We start from the raw sequence: 26,964 nt of genomic DNA on the forward strand, positions 1-26,964 counted from the left end.
GTGAGATGTATGACACTGATTATGTGGATAACTAGGACTAAATGTATTGCTAATACAGTATTTAAGTATTGTCAATGTAGCATAAAATATAATCAGGTCTCAAGGGTTCTAATATAAGCAGGTTTGGCTAGAAATGTACAGGTTTACAGTCTTTGGCGTTGCAGAACTGTCCTAGGTTGCAATATAGATGTATTTAAGTATTCTATTACCACCAGCTGTGGGCCATTAGCTGTTATCACCTGCTAATGACCCACTCCGGATGACAGACAATGGGCCATCAGGGACCCACCGTGTGACTCATGGACTTATCTCATCCCATTGTGGGATGCTCTGCCCAGGAGGGAGGAGCCAGGTGTTCCCACCTGGATATAACCTGGCCTTGGAACTGCCTGGGCTAGCCCTGTCTACTGGGTTCCCAGAGGACAAGAGCTGCCACTGGATCTTCAGCTCTGCTGCTAACAGGGCTTGACCTCTGTCAGCAACAGTCATGCTCAACAAATAAAAGCTCTTTTGTCAGCTGTTTTGTAAATAAATCTGATTTGAATATATAATTTGCCTTGTTTTTATAAGATTATGCAGCATTTTACTGGGTATAGTCGGCAGGATGTCAATAGAAGGGCTTTTGGGGAGGCAGGGCAGTGCCCCTTCTCCTCCAGGGATGGAATGGGTGAAGGAGAAGGGGTTGGCCTGGAGGAGGTGGTAGAGACTGAGCAGTGCCGCCACGACAGAAGAGGAGATGGTAAAGAGAGCGTGTGTGCCACCTTGGGAGCGTGCCTGGTACAGGCACAGGCACACTCTGATTATTCCAGAAGATTGGAAATAGAAAAACAGCTAGAGACAGATGTCTTAAAAGGAGAACTAACAGGGAAAGAGAGCAAATACATTTACTGGAATGAAGGATTGAAATAAAGCTACAACAACAACAAAAACCAAAAAACGATAGATTGTCCATTTCTGGATGGTGACAGCAAGATGTGGATCCAGAGGACTGGGATGGGGATATTTCAGGAGATTCTGATGAACATAGTTCTGAAGGATTAGGGGAAGTGTGTGGCCTCTTATTTAGAAAGGTCTGTAGGTCCACATGGCCAATTTTCACTCTATCACTGAGTGAAAGGGACTGGAACTTGGTGCACAAGCTAAACTTTTGTGCAGCCTAGGGGAAACAGAAACTGAGTGTTTGTGGAGAATCTCTGTGATGGGGGGAGGTCAGATTGTGGGAAGTGACAAAGAAGCGAGCAGGTTGGGGGGTCCTAGAATGGTTTTGAGCAATGGGGCAGCAGGTGTGTTACCACTGAGTGGTTTAGGTCAATTAAAGAACCAGCAAAGGTATTAGGGCACTGGTCAGAGCACCAAGGCTGCCAGAGTTCAGGGAGTGTTTGGACGATGCTCTGAGGCACATGGTGTGGTTGTTGGGGCTGTCCTGTGCAGGGCCAGGAGCTGGACTTGATGATCCTTGTGGGTTCCTTCCAATGCAAGATAAACTCTGATAAAGGCAAACACTTTAGCTCATGCACACTTTCTCCCATTTCCTGCTAAATTAAGGAAGTGAACAACCATACCTCAGGGGATTAAGAGGTTAATTCTGTAGGAAGGCACCTTACTATGCTAACAAAAAAGCCTGTACTGCTGCTCAATGCAAATTTTTTTTCTTCTATTTCAACCTCTCACCTGTGTTCTAAGCCAGTCTGTACCCTTGTAATATTTTTCTTCCACCAGTTTTGACTATTTTTGGTTGTCACACTTCTCTGTGTATTATCAAATGTCAGCCCTAAAAGGGGACTTGAAGAATATTTATTTTAAATGGCTTTTATGGTTCTCAGGGAAAACCTTAAGTTCATAACAATTCCTCTAGAGATTAATACTAACTCCCTTTTTGGGTTCTGTATTTATTTTTGAAATTTTTTAGAAGTTTTTCTGCAATAATATGATAGCCTTTGGCCCAGAGGGTTACTTATTTGTTCACAAGTATTTATTGGAAGGCGTTTTTCTACCACTCCACACCTTGCTAGCTTTTCACTGCAATCAAGCTGGGTAATTTTTTTTAAAAAATTGTCACTGTATAGCTCTTATAGGGGGAACTGAAATGAACTTCAGGGCCTGCAGTTGTGGCTGTGGCTGATCAGCTACACCCCGCTCAGGGCCAGCCCTCTCCCAGAGGGGACAGCTCTGTTCCGGAGGGGTACAACCCTATCCCAGAGGGGTAGAACGCTGTCCCGGAGGGCTGCAGTCCTGTTCCAGAGGGGTACAACCTGTCCCAAAGGGGGACAACCCTGTCCCGAAGGAGGACAATCCGCTCCCCCTCACTCCCCACTCACAGGGCCCCTCCCCGCTCCGCTCCCCCACGATCCCACAATGCTCCGGGGCGCCGCCGCGGGGCCAGAGGCGCGCGGGCCCCTTCCCTCATTCGAATGAGCCACGGCGGGCGGCGGCGCGGGGCTTGTCGGGAGTTGTAGTTCTGTTCGCCTCTTCCAGAGGGCGGCCGGCGGCCGGCGGGACTCGCTGTCCCGGCAAGCCGCGGGGCCGGGCGGAGCGGGGCGGGGCGGGAGTGCGAGCGAGGGAGGCTGAGGGGGCTCGCGCCGCGCACGGGGCCGCTGCCGCCGCCATAGTGGGAGCCGCGGGTGAGTGCGGGGGGCGCGACCGGGAGCGGCAGCGGGAATGGGACCGCGGGCCGCCACACGGCCGCCACACGGCGCCACCACACCCCGCGCTCGGCCCCCGCGGCCCCGTGGCCCAGCCCCATCCCCGCCGCGGGGCGCTGCCGGCTGCCGCGGGCCGGGCCGGGCGGGAGCCGCTGGCCGGAGCCGCCCTGACCTTCCCCGTCTTTGAGGTGCCGCCAGCGCGGTCCCGGCGGGGCGGCGGCGGAGGGAGCCGAGCCATCGCCGGCAGCGCCCGGGACTGGCGGGCCCCGCGTGTGGGTGGGCGGGCGGGCGGGCGGGTGGACTGAGGGGGGTGGGCGGCCCTGGCCCAGCTCCCGCCGGGGGAGCGAGGGGCCTCGGCGGGGCGAGCCCAGCCCGCAGGCTCGGGGGCCAGATGGCTCCGGCGGGGCCGCTGGGTACCGCGGAGCAGCGGGCGGTGCCTCGCCTAGCCCCGCCGGCAGCCCCTGGCGCTCCTCGGGCGTGCTGTCCCCGCCAGCCACCCCGGTGGGCTCCGGCGCTGCCGCCGCGACCCTCGGAGGTACCGAGGCTTCCCCTCGGCCTGGCGCCCATCGGTGCTTCTGTCTTGCTTTGCGACGGGTTGGTATCGCAGGGAAGATAGTAAAGGGGGTGAGCTGGGAGCTGCGAGGAGATGGTTTGTGTAGGGCAGAAGGTGTACTCAGTTATGCCTCTGTTTCGAGTGCTTTTAATGTTCTCGATGTTCTCTGTCTTGCCAGAAGGTTGTGAGAGGACTGAAGTTACCTGACATGGTTGAATCACTTTGTCACACTGAACATGAAAGGTTCATGCTTCCTTGGAGTGAAACTAGCAAAGTGCATGTGCTCAGTGATCTGCTGCAACCATGTAGTTTTTTACTTTGAATTGCCATTTTCCAGTATGATCTGCAAGAGAGAATTTTTTCTTCTCTGGCTGTTGTAATTTTTTTAACTTTAAAAACAATTGAAATTGTGTGTGCAACAATTGAATGTGTTGCATTCAGTTAATATAAGATAGCCTTCTGAAGACATTTAAATCCCCAAGATGTTGTTCTTTCAATAAAAATTTAACTTCTTGTCCGAGGCAGGCTGAAATAATAATTTAGCTTATATGAAGTCCATAATTTCCAGTGTAAATATATCTTCGATGTATTGCAGTTGAACTGGTAAAAAAGCCCAGGTAAATGCTTGAATAGGAATTGGTTGCAGAAATGTTGCTTGAAAGTTAAATCTGATTCCTTAATCAGCTGCCTTCTTAAGCTAATACTCTCTTCCTCCTTGAGGAGTTGTGTTCAAGCAGTGATTTCTCTGTTTGTGTGTAGTGACTAAGTTTTCTTTTAGCAGCCACAAACAAAAGGCATTTCACAGATCTCCACCTAAAAGTAACAAAATTACTGTATATAGCGAAACTTCTCATTTAAAGTGTGGTATTTTGGCTCACTTTTGGACTATTTAACTATTTTCCCACTGGGACCCTGATTTATTATCTGTCTAAAAGGTTGTAAGTTATTTGCAAGATGATTTGAAATATATTTGCTTAACATCTGTGTTTGTTCAGGTCTTTAGAAAAATGCAAATGGTAACAACTTTTGCAGTTCTCTCTGCTGGGATTTCTTTTCTCCCTGTTAAGAGGGTTGTTTAGTTAGTGAAAGTGTAAGGTATGGTAAGTTTAGGAGTTGCACATTGCAAGTATAATTCTTTTGGGTTGTTTTAAAACTCATCGATATTGTGGCAACTTTGGATATTAAATGTTTTGTTACTGTGTCTATAAGGTAAAGAAAAACAGGGTGTAGCAGTTCTCCCCTCAAATACCCCAGTGCCTCCCCTGTTTTTTTTAAACTGAGCAGTCTTGCATTCATTCTGGGGAGAAGAAATGTGGCTTCAGCCTTGCAAACTTGAATTCAGTTTTTGGCTTGCATGAAGAATACTCTGGAAAAAGAGGCAGATGCGTAGCATCGTGGATTTTGCTTAGCAAAACAGTATGTCCTCCTCTGCAGTTTTGTGTAATGTGTGTCTGTATATTTGAAAATCATCTTGACTGACTCTGTGTGGCTCTGTTGGGTTGTCAGATTGCAGTTGGGATGAGCATCAAGCTGCAGGCATAGTGAATGCCTTCCCAGACTCTTCTGCAGGTGTTTTGTCTACTAGTGGCCTTATACTTGCTGACATTTCTAACAAAAAAAAATATACTTCAGGTTGGCATCATTTCCTCATTAATTTGTTTTAATGAAGTTGCAAGTAGAGGAATAAAAAGGCTAAGAAGGGGAAAGTAAATGTATTTCCCAGAAGGAAGCATTCTGCTCCTTGTCATCTTCCCCTTTCTCCCTTTCCATCCTTTCACTGTTCACATATCTAGACTCAATTATTTTTAGCTCTAAAAGCATATTTGGAATAATGTAATTTCTCGCACAGAGCAGTCCGTGGCAATTACTTGGTAGAGATCTCTGAAGTCAATAGTTTCTGATTGGTCGTGAGCTGTAATTTTCCAAGGGTTCTCCTCCATGAATCAGTCAACCACTGTGGAGATGACTGTGAAAATTCTTTCCTTTAGTCTTTGAATGCATAGATTTGTTCCTCAACTGGAAATTGCATAGGTTTGCAAATGGAGAAAGATTGACCACTGAATTGGCCTTTATCAGACAGAGGTCCAGTGTGTTGAAGATAAATTGCTGATGATGCATGATGTCCCTCAGTAAGTTCCAGTATTTCTTCATCCATGTGTTACTGTGCGTTCTGCCTGGCCTGGACTTATTTAGTCTAGGGAAGGCTTGAGCAGGGCTTAATCACAGTCTCCAGTGTCTGTCACGTCATTATCAGGAGAATGGAACCAGTCTTTTCACAGGGTACCTCATGGCAGGGCAGGACACAAGGGGCATAAATTGGAACAGACAGGATTTGGGTAGGACACGGGACAGCTGCCCTCTGTATGAGGGCAGTCAGGCAGTGAAACAGGTTTGTCCTCCTGCTTTGAGCTGGAGGAGGTCCCTTAGAAACGTGCATTATTCTGTGGTAATTTGCATAGTTTCTCTGTTGGGAGTGTATCCTTTGCTAAAGGAGGATGATCTGTTATCAAGTGGTTATTGGTGGAGTTGAATAGGTGACCTGTTTGAGAGAGGATTAACTGGTTCTGTGATGCTGGTTCCATTGTGTTCCTAGAAAGTGCACACTGGAGACACTCCTGTCTCTGCAAGTTTTAGTGGCAAAAGAAAAGCAATTGAAGGAAAAACAGTAAAACTGTTTGCTGCTTTACTTTTTTAACCACAGTCTAAAGACTGATGACTCTAATCTGAGTGATCTAAAATACCTTCGTGGTAGAAATTGCTAGAGTGTCAGGAGCTGAAAAAGCTGAGAGCTCTTTCATTGTCCTTATTTTCTCCTGTTAATCAGTAGCGAAGGGTGCAGCAACTTACAGTCTGAACCATGTTTGCTGGGAATTCACATGTGCCACTGGACCAGATTTAAGGGCGGCAATGGTGCTGTTTTGTTGCACTGATTCTCAAATCTTCCAGAAAACAAGCTTGAATTCAATCTTAAGACAGTTTAACTTTGGTGGTGTGTTGGGCTGGCTTTACTATCCTGGGAGCGTGGTTTATTTATGCTGAGATTAGTTGTGGAATAAATGTAGTCAGAACTGGATAACAGAATACAATTTTCACCACTAGCATTAAAATGTATTGGTTTGAGGTTTTTCCACTTTAAATTCAGTGGGGTTTTCTTTAGTGTTTTGCAGACCAGAAAGACTTTACAGACCTTATTTGCCTGTGATGGTTGGTCATTGATTCTTTGAATACAGCTTGCATTTTAGATGTGGCAATCCCTGGCAGATAACCTCTGTTTTCTTTAGCAATTTGTATTTTACTATTGCTCATGCTAGTTTTTGTTGACTTTTTCAGAAAATGTAGTATTGTTTTAGAATTGCAGACCTACCATGCTACCAATTCAGAATGACCTAATTTTTAAATTGATAGCAGCAAACTTACATATGTCCAGGTCTGATAATGTGGTAAAGCATAACTGCTGGCTAAAGCAACTTTTTGTTCTTTCTCCGTACTGCAGAGATGTGACAGTAGCCCACCTGCTCCAAATGTCACTGGCATTTATGTGTTTCAGAAAAGGCAATCTCTTTATTTGTCTTGCTTTTCCAAGTAAAAAAGTGGCTTTTCCTCAAGCTACCCCTCTGAGTAGCTCTGGTGATGCCACATGAGCAGAAAGATGGACTTTGTGCTGCAGCAAACTGACAGAGAATCATGTGTTTTGTAGCTTGTGAAGGAAGCAGTAGGAGGAGGTTTCATCGAGACTGGTGGCAGAAATGAGTCCTTTAAGGAGTGTGTTCCCCTTAGGAGCTATGGGCAGTTGGTGTGCTCATGCTAATCTCTTACACTCAGAGCTAAGCAGGGATGGAAGAGGGATGAGTGTAGACAGGAGCATCAAAGGTGGGACAAGCAGTGTAAAAGTTCCTGTATTTTTGGATTTTGTGGATAAAAAATCTGCCTAAGGCCATGTAACACTAGTTTTACTCAAGGTCACTCACGGCCCATGTGGAGGCTCTGTTCTCTTCTAGGCATTCTCTGTCTTACAGGTGCAGCTTCCTCTTTGGTGCTACTGCTCACTGCGTCCTGCAGCTTCTCCTGCTCTTGGTGCAGTCTGCCACATGCCAAAGCAGGTGCAAACACTGGGGATGGCCTGGTACCTTGTAGGATGAGGTGTGTAGGGATTGTGGTGAGAGATGTGTAGAGGGGTGGAATTTATTCTTGACATGTTAGTGTGCAGCCTGGCAAAGGTATTGGAAAATTTGATTTAGATGTCACAGTGCAAAAGGCCCCTGCAGAACAGCACTCCCAGTTCAGCAGTGTCAGCATATACCTGTTGAACACAGAGTTGCTGGGAGCTGCAGCTTTTGTGCTCTTTATTGAATTTCAGCTTTAGTACTGACTGCTGGCTGGTATTTGGGGTGGGGATAAATTCTCTAGTACGAGCAGATTCCAAGAAACAGAGTGAATAACGTGAATTAAGTATTTTACTGTGTGTTGGTAGCTCAGCTTTGCTGCTGTGCTTTTGTGAAGAAGCTGTTAATCAAATGGACTGTGCTTTTAAGTGGATGTGAGGAGGTAGGTTTGGTTTGAAGTGACAAAGGCAAGGAAATTAATTAGCTTAAGGAAATTATCCCCTTTTCCATCGGGAATTAAGGTGGAACATCCAGTAATACACTTACACAGTAGTAACTTCCAGCAGCTGCCTTTAAAAGGACAGGTGTGCCACATCTTAGGTGCTTTCTAGCTTACTGAAACTTCTTTTATCTGGCTTTATATTAAGTGAGTATTCTGGTCTCTGTAACCACAGGCAGATTTGAGTGAACCACAGACAGTTTTGGCTGCATGGCTCTGAAGCACCTCTGTGTTGCCCTAGTGTTTGACAGCATCAGAACCCATGCTTTCCGCATAGCTTTGCAATAGATCTTAAAGGCCTTTTATATAACATTTATCTCATTAAAACATTGTACTGATAAGTGTATCAATACAATCTTACATGGGTTATGTCTCACTGAAAGGGACTGGGCTTGATGACACAGATCATTCCCATCTTGTTCTTTCTTTAGGTACATCTCTAAGCTTCTTACATCTGTAATGACAGGCAGAAAACAGAAGACAGTGTGGAGGAAAAGGTGACAAATCTGAAAAGGAAAAAAAACCTTTCCAGGAAGAGTGAGTGTTCAGCAAAACCAAATATGAATGGCACAGAAAAGAGAGTAAGGTTGTAACAAACAAAAAGAAAAATAGTCAATGATCATTAACGTCAGTCTTTTTTTTTTTTTTAGCTTGTTCTCATTTCGGAAAAAATCAATGTTATAACTGGTCAAAATTATGCTGGTATTTATTAATTTATTTAATAGTATTTTACTGATCAAAATACAAGTATTTTTTAGGAGGAGATAGCAAGCTAACATTCTAATTTTTAGATCTGGAAGGCATAATTCTACTTTCTGTATTTAAAATAAGAATTCCTCCATTCCTTGCAGTCTCTAAGGCTTTCTCACAGTTTGAGGACTGAACAGAAGGCATCTGGTGCTTGAGTGAGGCTGTTGCACCTTGAGGGACTAAATCAGGTGCAGTGCTGGCGTACAGCTTGATCTTGGGTTTGTATGATGGTACAGTGAGCTGTTAAGGGTGAATACACATCTTGTGTGGGGGAAATTTAATATGGCAATAGCTAACTTGCTTTAGCTTCAGGAGAATAAGCTGGTGGTTGTTTTGTTATTGGTGATTATTTGTCCTCAACTTCAGCTCAGAGTTAGATGTGTGACTGTTGAGCATCGTTACTGTGAACCAGATTTGCCCTTGAATGTTTAGGAATATCTGATAATGGTGTGAGTTCATGTGTTGAAGTTGAAGCAATGATAATCCATAAAACGTGAATCAGCATGATTTTCAACTGTGCTGATTGTTGGCTCCACTGCAGCTGTTCCAAACTAAAGACTTCTAGGTACCCACAGGTCTGGAATGGAAACTGCAGGCATCAAACTTAAGTCCTACTGCTTCTGGTTTTCCAAACGTGACATGAGTCCTGCCTCTCAGCAGAGTGGGTATTGCTCAACAGAGTTTCCAGCGAGTTGGTGTGATGGTTTTAAGCTGGTTTTTCTTCATTTTAAAATCCCCGAATACAGGACGAAGTTACTTGATTTCTGGATCAACTCCAGGTTAGGCTGGTATGCAGCAATTATGGATATGCAATCAGTACAACCTTTTCACTTGCAATGAAGTAGGTTTAAGTTATTTGGGATGTCAGTGTGGGTTGGTTTTGTTTTGTTTTTTTTAATCTGTTGTACTTGGTTGTTTTCTTAATTTGTGATCTGTTTTCCCAGAGGAGTGAGCACACTGGGTAAACTTCTCTAGACTGAGGTATGCACTGCAAGTATCAGTGGAGCACTCATGACAGTGACTAACACTAGATTGTAGACCTCTGGAGCAGTTGAAACAATAGTTATGTGGCAACAAGACTTTGAATTTTTGTGTTAGTGTGCAGAGTTGGGTCATTTTGGTGTTGACTATACTGCCCAGGTGTCTGATTGTGAAATAAGGATGTTTAAAAATGGGATAGCAGTTCTTGGTTTGGTAGTTGAATTTACCACCCTGAAAACATGGATGCTACCTGCTGTTAAGCCATTGATCTAGTAAAAGAGATTTGCTTTTCTGTAAGTCTGGCCAAATTTGTGTAACCTTAAAATCCTATACAGGTGTGTGAGTAATTGACAGCTAAAGGAAGCCAAAATAGCTATTATGTCCTGTGTCCTAAAACACAATTTCGCACCTTTCCAGACTTGCAGTACAATTTAAACCTGTAACTCCAAGGTTCCTGGACAGTGATTGCAAAGAGGGATTAGTGGCTGACAGATCTTGATGTTGAGCAAGTTAGTTTGCTTGAAGTGAACTCAGATCTTAAAATATAATGTAGTGGGTTTTGAGTGCAGCGTTTTTGTGTTTCGAATTTTAGCACAATTCTTCAGACTTTCACAGAGATATCAGGATAAATAAAAATGAATTTGCTTTCTAAAAAAATGTAATGGGGTGATAAATCCATCAGCTGTACCAATGGTGCATAAGAGTTTGCGTCAGTCTAGACTGCTGTACCTGCTCTATGCTTAATCCCTCTGGAATAGAGGGACTTAGATTCAGAAGTGTGAGATGCCTCTGAGCTTCCAGCGCCTTCACTAGGAACTGCAGATTCTCACCACTGTGAAAAATCATGGTTTGTATCTTGGAGTTATTATAGGTTCAAAGGTAAACATCAAGTCTATTTCAGCCTCAGTGACAGGATAGAAGAGGATGGGCAGTAAGCTTGGGTTAAAGAACGAGCTAGTGAATTAATTCTTGTTATGTGCCATTGACAGGACACACGTAGAATGGCCTGTGGATGGTTAAATACTTGAGGAACTAAATACACGAATCAGTTGGTGTAAGCCACTTGCTGACAATCCATATTTACAGGTCAGTTGTTTACAGTGAATGAGATCAAGTTGAAATAGCAAGTGCTTGCCAGCTTGTTCAGATGGTGTAACTTCTGAAATATGTGAAGATAAGATGGTAGTACTCGATTTTGTTCTCCTTCTCCACTTTTATACATGAGATGTGACCTCACACTCAAATAGCACTACAAACCAAATCTGTAATAAGAAATAAAACCATTCAATATCTAAGACTTTTATTTACAATTCTAGTATACAGAGGTGCATTTTGTCCTACTTAGCCCAAAGAAAAATTCAGGCCAGCTGAAAGGATCTGTTTCTTGATGCTAATACTCAAGCCAAGTGTTATGCCTATTACAATGATCTTTCTGATGATTTTGTTGTTTGTTTATTTTATAGTCACTGGCTCTGGGTGAGAATTCAGAATGGGAGACAAGCCTATCTGGGAGCAGATTGGGTCCAGCTTTGTACAACATTACTACCAGCTTTTTGATGCAGACAGGACTCAGTTAGGAGCAATATATGTAAGTATCTACAGAAAGGGGCAGGGCTCTGTCCCATTATCTGTCTGGGATTGCCTGTTTTGATGTGTGATAATACACACGGTGGGATAGTGGGTTTTATCTTGACTCCAGAATGTCAGTCAGTGCAATGACACATTTAGGTTTGTTCATTGCTTTTCTTTTATGTTTCATTTCTGTTTTGAGCTTTGTTTGCCTTACAGGCAGTCAGACTCACAAAAGCCCGGTTTAGCTGTAGGCAGTGGTTTGTATTGGAGGGGTTTGATGATAATCCTGTGATGAAATGCTCTGTAAAAGCAAACATTCTAGTTTTAGTTTGCCATTAATTTACAGGCATGGATTTGCTTGGATCCCTCGTGAAGTGGGATGTAAGTCCTACCCTGTGTTTAGCAGTTCTTGCAGGTGTTTCTTGGATCTCACGATGTATTAGTCCTCTGAACATTAAAATAGATTTGCAGTTTTTAATCCGGTTGAAACATGTAGAACAACATGTTAAATAGATGTAAATTTAGATTAAATATCCCCAAAAATCAGGGTTTTATTTTTGCTTCTTATTTGGGGTGAGGTAGACTTGGATACCAGAATGAAAAACTGTAATTAACAAACCCAAGGAACATCAGCTTTTAGTTTTGGAGGAAGATTCCTCCAGAGCATGCAAAATGCTCTGTGTGTGGATTTGATTGCTGATAGTGAGGAATGCTGCTGGGTGGCTGAGGTGTTGCAGCAAGACATTCAAGGCTTACAAGTCTTCCAGCATCATATCCTGTTTTCCTGACTGGTTTTTCATCTGTTGGATGAGCTGTGAAGCTTCAGCAAGCTCTTGAGGATTGAAACAGTTCAACACCCTCTGATACCCCTCCTTATACCTCAGCAATATCCAGCAGCACTGATACCATTTGCTCTGGAGATTGTTGTGTACTTGCTACCTGGCAGATTGTTGCTTTGCTTTGCCCAAGAAGCTGTGTGCAGAGCCTAGAGAGGAAGAAAATCAAGCAGTTTGTGTTCTAACCACAGCTCTAAATATGGAGGCTCTTAGCAGTTTGTAATTTTATTACCAAAATACATTCAGTCCTCAGAATGATGGTAAGTACAAGTTAATTTAAATTCCTGGAGACAGGGTCTTCCACACAATTCCTGGCTTTATTCACCCCTAAGGTCTTTCTGCTTTCCATCATTCCATGGAGAGTCTTCTGCACATGTAGTTGGGAGAACTATTATGCAGGTCACTGATGTGTATTGTTTTGTGGAGCTCCTAAACTATGGAGGATGGGACCCTGTTTTGTGTGGCTAAAATGCACTAAGGTCACAATTTATCTAAATTTGGGGAGATTCTGCAGAAATGGCCTTTTAATGATGAGCTTTTTCCCTTCAGAGACCCTGTGGGAGCAAACATTTTATAGCATGCAGCAATGCAGCAGGGAGCTCTTGGATTTGGTTTGTTTTCCTTTTCTTGCTTCTTCCACCACAAGATTCAGTTTATCTTTAGTGGTGTAATCCAGGTCAGTCAAGCTTTTGTCACGTATTCCAGGTGGGAGTCTGGCCAGTCACTTTTGCTGTGAATTGCTTGAGTTAGGTGAGTTGGAGCACTACCCTGTTGGTTCAACCCATTTTATTAGGTGTTTTTAATATATTTTTCTCTATCTACATGCTTGACTTTTTGTCCATAGGATTTTTTTTTTGTAGCCTTTAAATTTTCTTCTGCAAGCTAACTTTGATCCAAAGGCAGGAACTTTTTTGCTGGTAGAATCATGATAATGAAATGTAGACTACTTAATTTTTAGTTGATTGTTCCAAACTTTTTCAGTTGCTTTTGCTGGTTTCTTCCGATCTCCCTTTGAGGTACTTTTCAAATAGTTGGATTCTAAGGATTTATGCTAAACAAACAAAGTCCCTTACCAGGATTGCTTAAGAGTTACCTAAGCAGGTTGATGACTTTTTTTTTGTTTTTCCCCCAGATTGATGCATCATGCCTTACGTGGGAAGGACAGCAGTTCCAGGGCAAAGCAGCCATTGTTGAAAAACTCACTGTAAGTCTGTCATCCTTACTGAATGTTTTGGGAAACAGTTATGGAGGCTATAAGATAATTGCTTCTGAAAATTTGAGGTAGACTTAAGCAGTTCAAAAATCTTGAATACAGAACTTGTGCTTCCAGCTTGGGTCTTCAAGAAATGTTATGATTTACTGCTGTATAGCGGGTTATTCCACTGATGGCTCTAATGGTGGAATGTTAATTGACTCCATAGTTTGCAAGGTTATTTTGTCACTGCAGTTGTATTTGACATTATTGATTTATTTTTTTTTAAAAGGTCTAATGCGTAAGCTGCCTCTGATCTAGAGGAATGAAAGGTGTCTTTGCTCTTTTAAGGCATGCCAAGGAAGAAGCAATAGCAAACCTGTTACTTGGATCTGTCTGTGATAAAGGCTAGACACATTACAGCAAGGAACAACTTGTTTTCTGATACGTAAACTGCAAATAAATTCTATAGTGGAGAAGCTGACTTAATGCAGATTTGTCAGCAGTTCAGATGTGAGCAGGTATGATTTAGGACTTTGAAACATGTGTTACCTCTTCAGCAAGTGAGAGGACACCGGAATTCTGTGTTCATTTAGTTAAACTTAGAGAATTTTTCTCTTCTCGAGTAAATTCATGCTTCTGTTATAAAACTGGGGGTACTTGCAAGCTGTCATGAGACTAGAAAGTTTGTTTCTCTTGCAAGATGTGCAGAGGACATGCTTTTTAGGTCACCAGACAGTCTACTCTGTGTATGGTATTTCAGACATTTTATTGCACATTGAGAAGAAAAAGAATTGTAACTTGACACTTGTCTTACTGCACAGCTACTGCTCCTGTGTTTTGGAATTGCTTCTTTCACCTAAGGCATCTTTAGCTGTGAAGACTGAGGTTTGCCCTCGGGTCTGTGTTTTAGGTGCCTGTATTGCCTTTGAGAAGGCCACACACCTCAGAAATAGCAGCAACCACTCGCTTGTAGGTGAGGAGATACCCAAGCTCCAGGGTTGCTTATTTGTGTACTCAGTGTTCTTTAGACTTTTGGGCCAGCAGCCATTTAGATACCCAACCAGCCAGGCATTTGCTTGGCCATGGTGTCTGACTGCTGCCTTGGATTCAGCCCAATGTAGATCCAGCCCCTTTCCCACCGTGACACAGCTCATCTTTACCTTCCCCGTCTCTGGTGCAATGTGGACTTTCTGGATTTATGTGCCTGCTGCAGTCTTAATTGGTGAGTGAAGACACACTGCTTTGCTTTAGGGAAACATTTTCTGGCTTGTATCCATCTGCTTAAAGTAAGGAGGAAATGCACTGAAGTGACTCTGTGCCCTTCCACTGCCGTGGCTTGTTATGGGCTGTGTCAGCTTACAGGGACTCTAATGTCATTCAGCATTCCTCTGTCAGCACTGAGTTGCCTGGGCTCCATTTGCTGTGTCAGCTTCATGTGCTCACCTACTCTGCTTCTGGAGCTGCTTAGTCAGTTCAGCACATCCCTGAAAGTTTGACACTGAAATTCTTTCACAATTCTGCAGTCTTGTGTCCTTCAGTGCCTGGCTGGTGAATCAATGTAAGCACAAAGAGGTGGCATTTTCTTTCAGATCAAATTCTTTGCTGTGTGACAAAAATGGTATGGCACCTTTTCAATCTGCTGATACAGCAGGGCAAAGTTGTATGGGCATTGCTCTGCCAGCACTGGCATACCTGAACAGCACGGGAGTTACACTTGTTCCTTCTGTCCTAATTGGTGCTGGACTTGTTTCACATGGAGTGCCTGTGCTGATTAGGGGCAGCCCGATTTACATTAAGCATTTGAGATAGTATTTATGTAGTTCTATGAACGTATTGGACCAAAGAAGAAGCTGTCAGGTATTTTGCTGCCAGCAGCGAGTTTATTCAACGAGTTTATTCAAAGTTACTCAACTTTATTCTTACTTAATTTCTCTTACCTGACTTCAAGGAGGATTCCATAGTTTTCATGGTGAAAGACCAGTCAATTTCTAGTGTCAGAGGATGCTAAAAGCTTTGGTTCTTGTGTGGCTCTGTGCTTTTTAGACACTTTTATTGTACTTTTCATATCACAAAATCCTTCTCTCCAGTACAAATGGATGTCCCTAAGCAGCCATCCTTTTGAGGTAGCCTTGGCCTATCCTAAAAATCAGTTATCTTTCCTGTGAGCTACACTGCTGCTTCTTCCAGTGGGATTTCTCCACATGAGTAGCTCACTAGGGGTCCTTTCCTCTGAACAGAACAATCACAGAATCATTAAGGTTGGAAAAGATGTCCAAGATCGAGTCCAACCTTTGACTGAACACCATCTTGTTAACAAAACCATACCACTAAGTGCCATGTCCAGTCGTTTCTTGAACACTTCCAGGGATGGTGATGCCGCCACTTCCCTGGGCAGCCCATCCCAATGCTTAACCACTCTTTTAGTGAAGAAATTCTTCCTGATGTCCAATCTGAACCTCCTCTGATGCAGCTTGAGGCCATTTCCATTTGTCCTGTAGACTCACGTACTTGAAACAGGCACTGTCTTACCCAGCCGTGACTCGGGTTCCCTGTCACAGTTTTGCAGAGTGTTTAATTCCAAAACCTTTCCTTCCTCCGTGGACACAATTGCATTCACTCCCTTTTGTCCATCTGCCTTTTCAAGAGGCTCTTTTTGCAGGACTTCTTCAACAAGAAGCTCTTGTGCTGAGGTGGGACTGAGCTTTGGAGTACTCTATTGTCAAAGGAACATGGTGCAACATCCCAGCCTATGCTTGTGTAGGCTGGGTGGGCATTTTGCACATTCAAGTTTGGGATGGTGGCCTTGGAGAATAGTCTGCTGGTCATTCAAAAAAGAAGGATTTTTGTTGTTACTAAATGTCTATTCCATACTACAAAGCAGTTGGTCCACTTTCCACTTCCGAGTTGCTTGGGACTGTACTCCCAGCCAAGAGGAAACACTGCAGGCTTTATTAAAGGTTGCTCTTGAATAGTGTCCTTCTAATTAGAGGGCTGCTCCTTACACTTCATTTGCTTTCTCAGGTTCTGATCCTTCCACAGTTTGTGTTCTCTATTTTCCAAGGATTTAGCTTCCTGGAATTCTTCTTAGAGCCTTAGGCTTGTAGAGCCAAGACTGTACTTCATATCCGTTACAGCAGGACTCTTGTCTCTACCTAAGCCTTCTAGGAAGTCTTTGAGGCTCCTTCCACTAGAGGGAAATGCAGAACTTGTCAGAGTACACATTTGGATCTGCTTCAACCTGTTTCCAAATCAGGGAAATGCAGCACAGACATCCAGGTGCCACCTAAGGTTTGAATGACCATGTGCTGCCATCCTGTGCAGTACCTGGACTTTGAGTCAGTCTGCCACATGGTCACGCAGAGATCCATGCTGAAGTTCCACTAAACCACCTAGCAGTAATGCAGCTTTTGGTTGCATTTGTATGACTGGACTCTGAGATTCCCCAGATATTTGATGTTCACTGCTTGGAATTGTTCATGTTGGAATGTGAATGTGGTCTAAGTTGAAAGACAGGAATAGGCTCCAATGCCTGGTGTTCCTAAAGGTGTATTCCTTGCACATGTACCTCCAGACATACTGACATAAGCTACCTGAGTGTCAAGGGAATTAAAAAAGGGGAAGGGTGGATATGTGGATTTCAAGTCTTGAATACTTCATCCACTTTTCCTTTTCATTCATAGCCACTTTAACAAAGAAGCAAATTCAGAATTATCTGGTAAACCTCAAGTACTAGATAAAAAATCTTTTAACAGTTCAGAGCAGAGGTTTGTTCCTTTACCATATGAACTTTGAGCTTACAGATTATCTGAAGCTCTTCAGGCAGCATATTTAGAGTAGGAAAAGGTACAATTTACTGTGTATGGTGACATTTCTTCTTTTGGTGCTTGAAAAACACAACTGTTAAAATTGACCCAGCATGAGTAGTGCTTTCATTTGCAACAGTTCTCTGTGCAGTACTACCACAATAGTGTGATTTCATAATGTTGGATTTGCTCAATCTTTGTTTTGTAAGTTAAATAATTCAATTACTGTACATTTCCTTATTTTGATTTTTTTTCATTGCAGAGCCTCCCTTTCCAAAAAATACAACACAGCATCACAGCACAAGACCACCAACCTACACCTGATAGCTGTATACTCAGTATGGTAGTGGGACAGCTTAAGGTAAACTCTTTCCATTACAGGTTAACGAGTGCTTTTGTCTTAGATTTTTGCAGGATTCTAAATCATCTAATTTCTGAAAACATTAAAATGCTCTCATGGGTGGGGAAGGAACAGGGGTACGCTTGCATTGGGATGTTGTTTCTCTGCTGTTCAAGACTGTCAAGAAATTCTCCTCCCTTCAGATACTCTGTTCTGGGTAAACCACATGTAATTTTACTATTGTGTTCTGTCAAGCAAAGTACCACGGATTTAACGGTGCAGACAAATATGTGGGTTATAGAGGCATCAGTATTTCCCTTATCCCAATGCAGTAAGGTGTCCTCTGTTGCATTTAACACTGCATCATCACAGTGTTCTTGGACAGTTTAAGCACATCTGGTTTAACATTCCTGCTTGCTGTAATGTTTGCATTGGGCTCTGATTTAGTAGACTTCATTTTATTAACTGACCACTCTTCAGTGAGCCCATGCTTTTTCTTTACTGTCCCAGGACTCAAGAATACAGTCCTAGTGGTAGTACAGTCCAGTACCTCTGTAATCAAAACTGATTCAGCAATGGGAATGTTGCTTCTGAGATCAAACGCTTATTGTTGAAACAGCTGCTTCTTGTGAAGAATCAGATTATTTTTCAGGCTTAGTGTGACTATATTGCTGTGTGAATGATACTCCTGAACTGTATAAACTTACCCAGCCTGCCAATATACCAGGGCCACAGACTTGTAAATTAATGAAGCTGCTTATGAATGAAAGACATTGACCTGGAATCTGCAAAAAATACTCTGTAAAGTCAGCTGCAGGCAGAACTTGCTCACAGTGGGTGGTGTTAGTTTAAAAAATGTGAAATTACATAGCAGTAGTTAAAGTATCAGAGTTGTTTGGTCCAGCTGTGCTGTGAAGTCAGGCTTCTAATGCCATCCAGTCTTTAGAGTTACCTGAACCCAGTTTTTCAAGAGGGCTGTTTAGATTTCCTTTTCCTGCTAACTCAATGGCACCTCCAGTATCAAAGCATTCAAACTTCCAGTGACACTGTACTGTTTATTAAGCAAACATAGGACTGAATGTTTGAATCTGCTTGCTAAGCTGTTCTTTTTGTTTTGGGCTGGGCAGCTGAGAAGAGCAGTGGCCAGTATATTGCATCCACTGCTAAACCTAACATAGCTTTGGCTCTCATTAAAGTTGCTCCTGCTTCCTACCTGCAAGTTGGATTCCAGCTTTTTTTCTTGCTCAGCCCTGCCTGCACACAGTCTGTGGAAAAGCAGCCACGTGTGACCATGGAAAGGACTGAATGCTGGTCAGCTTGGCCTTGCTCTTGGGTGTGCACAAAACTGTGATGTGATCAAGTCCTTTTGACTCAATGTCTTATGCCAGTCACATCTGCACCTAGTGTTGCACAGTCATGTTTTTATGATTATTGCATAATCATCAAGCAGATCACAGCTTGCAACAATGATTGTGTTGGATCTTGTGGCAAGATACCAAGTTCTAAAAGATTCTGCAAAGCTATTGGGTTTTCTCATCCATTAATATTGAGGAGTTGTAAACACAGTCTGGGAGCTTTCCATAAATACCATGACTTGGAGTAGTATTTTCTGATGTATTGTTTTTATCCTCTGAATAATTTCAGCTTGCTGAAATTACTCAGAAAAATTCGGGCATCACGTGTTAGAGCATCCTGGTACTTGGAAAGAACATACTGGGTTAAAGGATGCCTACTGTCATAATCAAATCCAACTTGTTTGTAGATGTTTAGTAGGTGAGGAAATGTTTTTCCACTCTTCACATATATGTGTCTCAAACCTTAGCTTTAAAATAATCACATCTTAATCCCTGGGAATGCTGCTTCTCACAGAACAAGCGTCCAGAAAGTCAAAGTTGACTTTGAACTTTAACTTCATACTTCATTCCTTGTGTGGCACTTATATAGGTGGACAAATGAAATATCAAGAACAGTCTGTAGCATGAATGAACTTGGTTGTCATATGTAGAGAATACTTCTTCTTGTGCCAATTCACACATGCTGACAGCCATTTCACTGCATCTCAGTGCTACTCTGTATACAATACAGAGACTGAGAACAACTGGGTCCAGATGGTGCATTTTAACAAGCGGCTCACATGTAGCTGCATACTCAGTGTAATTTAAAGCTGCCTTCTTAGTGCTGTGGCTGCTCAGCCTGTATCTGTTGGTCTCAAGGAAAACTGTAAGAGAATTTTTTGCACAGGGCAGTTCCAAGACCACCAATAGCAGAGTTTGAAGGGGAAAGCCATTCCTCCTGCTTACTATTCCATTATCCTTTTCATGGGAATGCGAGCCAAATTCTTCAAAGCCCAGGACAATTCATGCATATGCTTTTAATCCTCTGCAGTTTTTCAAAACTTGAACTGTTTTATGTAATGAAGAAGTGCATAATGCTTTTAACAGAGTAACCCAAGTACTAGTACTAAAATACCTGTAACATGCCCCTTCTAAGTTGTCATTCTTGGCATATTTAAATGGATTTTTGAGGCATTAGTTACTTGAATTGCTAGTCCCAAAAGTTCATGGGAAACATCATTCACTCTGAGCAAGCTGGGCACATCTTGCATTTCTTCCTTAAACCATTACATATATATATATATATATATTTTATTTTTTTTTTCTTCCCTAAACCATGTATATAAATCATTAGGGGGAAAAATAAACCAAAGGAGAAAAACTTTCTATTTTCCCTGCATATATTGTGGGCTGAGCTATTACCAAATCATCACAAAGCCTGAGTTTTCTTCTTGACTGTACAAGCAGTGCAATAATTGCTTTCAAAGATCCTCTTTAATGGATGCTGAGACAGGTATTAATGTTTGGGTGGGGTTATCGTTTTGTAGAGGTATAATAAATATACATTCACTTATCCTCATCCTATTGGTTTTTATTGCTGTTTATCGTCTGGGTGCTGCTTGCTTGCTTCAGCTAGGAAGAGTAATCATCAGCTTAAGCCTTTAGGAGTGAATTCCTTTTGGTGTGACCCTGCTTTGCCAATGTTCATCCAGAATGTCACCCAGTATCTTCAGTGTGCTTCACGTAGTAATGTATTTCTCCTGTCATGCTCAGGCAGATGATGACCAAGTTCTAGGCTTCCAACAAACCTTTTTGTTGAAAAATTTGCAAGGTGCCTGGGTGTGCACCAACGAAGTCTTCAGGCTAGCCCTCCACAACGTTTAACCCTCTGCCTTACCTGTCTTCCAGTCCTCGCTGTCCTGGTTGAGTAAGGAGTGCTCTCTTCTCGCCCTTCTGCCCCTTGAGCTGGCTGAGAAGCATGGTTGTGGCTTGTGTGTTCTCAGAGCCCTGTGGCAGATCTGGGGCTCTCCCCAGAGTGTGATTTTTGAAGTGATGCAGAATTAATTGTGAATAACTAATTGTTATGCGGTGTTCCCTAGTCTTAAAAAGAAAAGGAAATTTGCAATTAAAATCACTGGATGTTTTTGTAATGCATGCTGAACACTTAAAGCATTGCTTAAAGCCTGTTAAAAAAGGCTTAACATCTGAATGCACCTGCAGTCTCAAGTAATTAGCCTTTCCTTTGAGGTAAGGGTTGTTGCAGCCCTGCAGTTCAATCAATAATTGCTGGGGGTGCTGGTGAAGAAGTAAAATAGTCCCTGACCAGACAGGAGGGGGAAAGTTGTGTAGCTAAAGCCGAAATGGAAAAGCAGTTTTGCATCTAAAACTCTGACGTGAATCATTGCTCTTTGAGCTGAGGACATCCTTTTGAGCCTCCAGGTTAGAAGGGATGTAGAAAAACTGAAAGGTCAAAAAGCTGCCAAGAGTGTGGGTGTTGGAGAGCTTATGGAGCTGGGAGAGAAGGTGATTAAGGGCAATCTGCCTGAAATGTAAGTGAAAGGTAATTGAGTACCTCCAACAACCTGAAAGCAAACTCTTCTCAGTGGTGCCAGACAGTGTAACAAGGGACAGTGGTTGGAAACCATGATTTGGGAGGTACAGATGGGACACAAGGGAAGATTTTCATGGGAAGATCCTGGGAAGTGGTACCTGGACCCCTTGTGAAACATCTGTTCTTGGAGAATTGAAAGACTGCTAGACAAAGCTGTGGCTGATGTAGTGAAAGATGTCCCTGCCCAGGATAGTGGGGTTGGATTAGGTGGTCTCTAAAGGTCCCTTCCAACCCAGCTCATTCTGTGGTTCTGTGATGCAGAGCTGCTGTAGTCTCTCTCATGCTGAGCACAAGGCTGGCCTGGAAACCACAGGACCCTTCCAGTCTGATTCTGGGACTTCTTTAATTTTTGTTTTAATTCGATGATATCATGGAAGAATTTGAACTGCACAAAGGCATGTTTTATAGGAAGACTAAAGCCCCCTGTGTGTCAAGCCTGGGCTCACACCTGGAATGCAAATTCTGAGTTGGACATGCCTAAATTTGGAGTGAAAAGTAAGGATAGAGAGTTTCAGTGGTGTTGTCTGAGCTGTGATGAAGATCCAGACTAAAATGGGATAGGGTTAGTCTGTGCTTTCTGGGGAATCTCAGCTCACTGAACTGCGGGCCTTTGCTATGTGCTAATACAGGACATATTCAAAATTTGGGAATGGACTATAAAATATTTACTTCACTTTGAATATAATCTAGGATTTTCCTTGTTTTTAAATTGTACTGCTCCTCTATGCTATGAAGACATAACACAAAAGGAATAAAGAAAACAATAATATATGAGTTCATTGTGGGAATTTGCTGTCTGTACCACACCAAGTGTTTTGGGGAAGAATTCCCTTTTAGTCTTCATGTGTCCAGCCATAAATTGTTTTAATCTCCTCAAGCCAAAGCATCAAGAGCTGTACACAGGCCACCTCTACAGCACAGATATGCGAGCCTCACTTCCAGGCATAGTAGGGATAATACTTCCTTTGAAATTATTAGCATGACTGCTGTCATATGTGCTAATGACTGAGATAGATGGCTGGCCTAACCCAGCATAATTGTGTTCACACTGGGCTCGTTCCTAAGGAGCCTCTGCCTCATGCAGAGGAGGTGTGCATTGATGGGACAAGCTGCCCTGTTCATCTGCTGGACAGTGGCTACTGGCACTTGTCTTACTTTGAGGATTTTTCCATCATTCAGTCATGTATGGAACACTGCCTTGCTCATATTTCTGGCCTTACTTGTTACCTTCTTAATTTCTGGCTGTAGTAGTTTCCTCATTCACTTTGTTCTTCATGGTTTTATAGTAATTTATTTGTCTTGTCTGTTCTCCTGATTCTCATTAAGTTTCTGCAAGCTGAAGAGCTGTACTCAATTTACTTCAGTAGGAAACTATCCTGTAGCTGGATCGTTTTTCTTATCCTTTTATGACTTGATTGTAGCTTTTTTTTTTTTTTTAAATTATAAGAAATGCATGCAGAATTTAATATGTGGGTGTTCTTTGCCTATTTATGCATTTGCTTACTTCTGGGTTTTCGCTCTTTGTTCCTTCCCTAATAATTAACTGCTAACCTTGTCTTGATAGCTTTCAAGCTCTCAGCTACTTTAATAAATAAATATCTATCATTATTTCAGTATCACTTTCCTGAGGGGCCAGTCTAGGGCCCTTTTTGGTGTTCCTCTGTGAATTAGCATATACATACTGAAATTGCACTTCGTGTACATCACTTAACTTCCTAGGCAGTTGGCCCTGTGAAATCCTTGCAGTGGTTTTTGGATCTGAAATGCTTCCTTTTCATGCACTTGATGCCACCAGTGCTCTGGCAGACTTGCTATTCTGTGATATAACTGATGTCCTTTGCAAGTTGCTCCTCAAAGCTGACTTGTTTCACAGTCCAAGAATATTAATTTCTTTAAAGTAAAGTTTCTTTTTTGTTTATTTTGTAGTCTGTTTTGCTCTTCAGAGTTTACACTTGTTCTTGGTGAACAGCAGAGCATTACCAATGAACATTTGGTGCTTTGACAGCCTTTTTCATGAGCTGCTCTGGCTGCTGCTTTTCAAGGCTCTTTTTTATACATTTCCCCCCTTTTCTGAAGCTGAATAGTGGTGTGTTGAAAGAATAAAGCTTAAAATCCTCTAAAAATGCTGAATTGAACACACTGCAGCCACCATCAGAAGATTGTTTTGTTGTTGGTCCTGTGTGCTGTTCAGATTAAATCCTGTTGTGTGATTTCCAGCTGATTGATTTGGGAACCATTGATGTTATTTTGAGGATTTAATTCCTGCACAATGTCTCTGAGAAGATTGGCAAACAAACATTGAGTGGGAGTACTAGTCTCCCTCTAATACTATTTTCTACTATAGTAGTAATATTGTAAATATTGTAAATACCCAAACATATTGTCAAAAGCAGGAGTGGAGGCAGTGCTGCAGAGATTCTCTTTGCTTAGAATGCATTGTCACAGCTGTAGTGAATGCTCTGCTCCCTTCCAGCTGTTCCTGGACAGTGGAAGTGAGAAGTACTGTGTTGCTAGCCAGCTGTATCTGCTCTGGGAAGGCTTTCAAAGCCCAGATAGATCACGGATTGCCTGGATCATCCAGGCAAGGTTGTTGATACCAACTTCTACAGAAACTCCCTTCTGTCATCAACCCAAAGTTCAGCAGCTAATGAACCACTTTGTTTTAAGCTTGGTTTCTGGGCAAGGAATTTGTGATTCAACACCGAGGTTGGCATGTTCCATCAGTGTGGTGAGTGACATGTCAGCAAGTCTTCCACAAAATCCCAACTTCAGATGCCGTTGCAGGATTTCTGTGTCACTGGGCCCTGGGTGTTTGTCTGCAAAGCCCCTCAGAACAGACCCTCTGATGGTATCAGTGTCTCCTGGGGTACTACACATCTTACGGCATGTGATGTCTCTGTTAATGTTAGCTTTGAGTTGTCTCGTCATGAACTTTGGAATAAATTTCTCAAAAACTGAGTGTTTTGAACTTTTCCCCCCTCTCTTTCTACAGGCTGATGAAGATCCTATCATGGGATTCCACCAGATATTTCTATTAAAGAACATCAACGATGCCTGGGTTTGCACCAATGACATGTTCAGGCTAGCATTGCACAACTTCGGCTGAGCTACCCATCCCGAGGCACCCGGGCTTTTTTTTTCTTTTTTCTTTTTTTCTTTCTTTTGATTTTTTTTGGGTTTTTTTTTCATTTTCCTCCTCTTAACTGGTATTATTCACACTCACGGAACATTCCAAATATCATACACAAACCTGCAGCACTGCAGAGCGTAAGCAAGCAAGACTTGTGACTTGCCCTTCTGCTGAGTTTACATTGTCACTAGATGAGTTTCTTGTGCATGATGTTTGGAAGTTAGACTTAGCTGCATTTGATAAGAGAAATTTGTGTTGTACCAGCATGCCTCGGAAAGAATTTATAATGCAAAAGGTTGTTGTTTATGTACTGACAAGATGCTCTATAACCCAAAGAAATGAAAGAACAGCAGCCTGTACAGCCCAGTTATTGATTTGTTCAGATGTTTCAATGCTACATTACACAATAAAACAGAGATTTTCTTAAAAGTTTAAATTGTTTTAATGAGTCGGCTGTGGAGTGTGTGGTAGTGCTTGCTGTGGATAGCCTGTGTCTGCCTGGTGGGGAAATGCCTGCAGAGCTGGATCTCGAACTGAACGATTCCTGACAGTTTTACCAGTGAGTGCAGCACAGGTCTGCCCTTCTCCATACACCTTTTCCTGTCCCTCTCAGCAGCTTCCCTAACAGAGCCTTCTGGCTCAGTTTTTAAACATTGAGAGCTTAGTTCGTGCCTGTTGTATTTTACCAATGCAAATGCCTCAGATAATACAGGAGGATGACAACAGTCACGGTAGCCTGTAGTCAGTCTTCGTGCCTTCTCAAAGCGAAACAGGACACCTGTATTTTCTTCTGAGGAAGACCCCAAGGGTCGATCCCATGCCGCTCTCCCCGAGTTTGTGCCTGGCCCTGCAGCCCTGCTCGGGTCCTGCTGCGCTGTGTGTGCAGCCTCCTCTCGTTTGGCGGGAGTTGTGTGCAGGGCTGCGCGCAGGGCGGCTGTCCCCAGCCTGGCGGTGGCGGATGGGGGCGGCGGGGAGCTCCGGGCCGCGCTTTCCGCGCCGGCCCCGCCGCTGTGGCTCCCGGCTCCGCCCGGGGCCGGCCCCGCCCCGCCGCGCCGCGCCGGGAACGCTCCGTTCGGGCGGCGGTTTCCGCCCGGCGCTCGCAGGGCCGGGCCGGAGGCGGAAGCGCGGGCGGCGGGGCCGGGCCGGGCAGCGCGGTGGTGGCGGCGGCGCGGGCGGGCGGCGCGCCGGGCCCCATGGCCTCCTGCTCCAGTATCGACATCGAGGACGCCACCCAGCACCTGCGGGACATCCTCAAGCTGGACCGGCCGGGAGGTGAGGAGCGGGGGCCGGGGGGGCGCGAGAGGCCGCCGAGCCAGGCCGGGCGGGGCCTTGTGTCGGGCCGCGCCGCGGGACCCCCTCGGCAGTTGCGCCGCCGCCCCGCGGTTTGTCAGCGGTCGCGCTCAGGGCCCCGCCGGGCCCGCTTGTCCTCGGGGCGCCTGGCATCGCCCTCCGACCCGCCCAGGGCTAATGAGTCCCGCTCGACCCTGCCTCGCTCCCCGCGGAGCCCGGAGCCGGCGGCACGGTGCTGACCGGCCGGTGAGGAGGGGAGCCTCCCGGCGTGGGGACCCTCGCTGGAGGCAGGGGGCTGTTCGCGCTGGGCAGAGCGGGAGCAGGTCGGCCCCACAGCTCGCTGCTGCGGCCGTCTCGGGGCTCCATTCAGCTGAGAGGGAGGTGGAATAACACCTGCTTCTGGAAGCTGAATAACACCGACCTCCGTGACACAAGTGGTCCCCTTACTAGGAGTACTCGCAGTGTTTCCCAGGCGTCAGGAAGGGGCTGTCAGGCTGCGCTGAGGTCAGTGCCGTGTTCACCCTTTACACAAACTTTTCATTCCTTATTTGTGTGTGAAATGGGGTCACAAGTATCTCTTCTAAAGCACTTCTGAGACTTCTCCTTGTGCTTTGAACTATTATATGTCTCTGCTTAGAGTTCAGCGGGCTCCCTTCTGCCTGGCAGAGTATCAGCAGCAGGCTCAGGAGTCAGCTGGACAGTGTTCCCACTCCCCTGTAGTTTAGGCTCTCTCTTGTCCCCCATTTTGAACCTACCATAGTGTCAAACTTTGTAGTGGTCTGGAGGAGGCTGAGACGTGAATACTTTGCAGAAAAATCTTAGCCTTTGGGCAGAGGACAGAATTATGCCCTTCTTGTGCTCCCTTTGAGGGAAAGGCAGGATAGGAATAATATAACTTTGAAATGTCCTGAGATTCAGCAGGAATGTGCTACCTCCAAAGCAACTGCAATGTGTGCTGCCTTTTGCTTAGCCAAAAGGAGAGGTTTGGTGTGGGATTGTTGTGGAAGGGGTGTAGAGGCACATGAGATGATGGACTAAACCTGCAGGAAGGCAGCTTCATTAGTTTTACTACACATAGAGAAACTTCTCGTTAATTGGTATAGTTTCTCTTGTTTCTGGAGTGCTTGCACATTCCTGAATTCTAATTGTTACAAGAAAAATACATTTTTCTGTCATAGTGCAGCACTTTACTTGAAAGACTGAAAGGAGAACTCAGTGCAGGGATGGGGAACACTTGTTTCACAAGCAATTGCTGAACTGAAAGAGTATGTTGTGGTTGAGAAATGATTGGAGTTGTTGTTCAAGGTGACTTGACTTTCTCCTGA

The 26,964-nt window shown here is 44.0% G+C and overlaps 2 protein-coding genes across 4 annotated transcripts in view; both read left to right on the plus strand.

The window, feature by feature from the left end:
* The first annotated feature begins 2,462 nt into the window (after positions 1-2,462).
* Positions 2,463-24,785, plus strand: NUTF2 (nuclear transport factor 2). 3 transcript variants are annotated; one of them, XM_085071580.1, is made up of 6 exons: positions 2,539-2,621; positions 8,229-8,334; positions 10,992-11,116; positions 13,069-13,140; positions 17,197-17,295; positions 24,212-24,785. In XM_085071580.1, the coding sequence occupies exons 3-6, from the start codon at positions 11,018-11,020 to the stop codon at positions 24,323-24,325; spliced, it is 384 nt and encodes a 127-aa protein (XP_084927706.1). In that variant the 5' UTR covers positions 2,539-2,621; positions 8,229-8,334; positions 10,992-11,017; the 3' UTR covers positions 24,326-24,785. The 3 variants fall into 3 exon arrangements, with proteins under 3 accessions (XP_084927703.1, XP_084927706.1, XP_084927704.1); XM_085071577.1 differs by lacking the exon at positions 8,229-8,334 and having other exon boundaries at positions 2,463-2,621; XM_085071578.1 differs by lacking the exons at positions 2,539-2,621; positions 8,229-8,334 and adding an exon at positions 10,518-10,614.
* Positions 24,786-25,462: 677 nt separating this feature from the next.
* Positions 25,463-26,964, plus strand: part of EDC4 (enhancer of mRNA decapping 4) — a 31,986-nt gene continuing 30,484 nt past the window's right edge. The window contains exon 1 of the mRNA XM_085071576.1: positions 25,463-25,621. Within this exon, the coding sequence (XP_084927702.1) occupies positions 25,543-25,621 (79 nt within the window). The 5' untranslated portion in view covers positions 25,463-25,542. The remainder of the gene's footprint in view (positions 25,622-26,964) is intronic.

The sequence above is a fragment of the Lichenostomus cassidix genome, chromosome 11, assembly GCF_008360975.1.
Source record: "Lichenostomus cassidix isolate B80296 chromosome 11, HeHo_3.0, whole genome shotgun sequence".
In the NCBI taxonomy this organism is placed as follows: Eukaryota; Metazoa; Chordata; class Aves; order Passeriformes; family Meliphagidae; genus Lichenostomus; species Lichenostomus cassidix.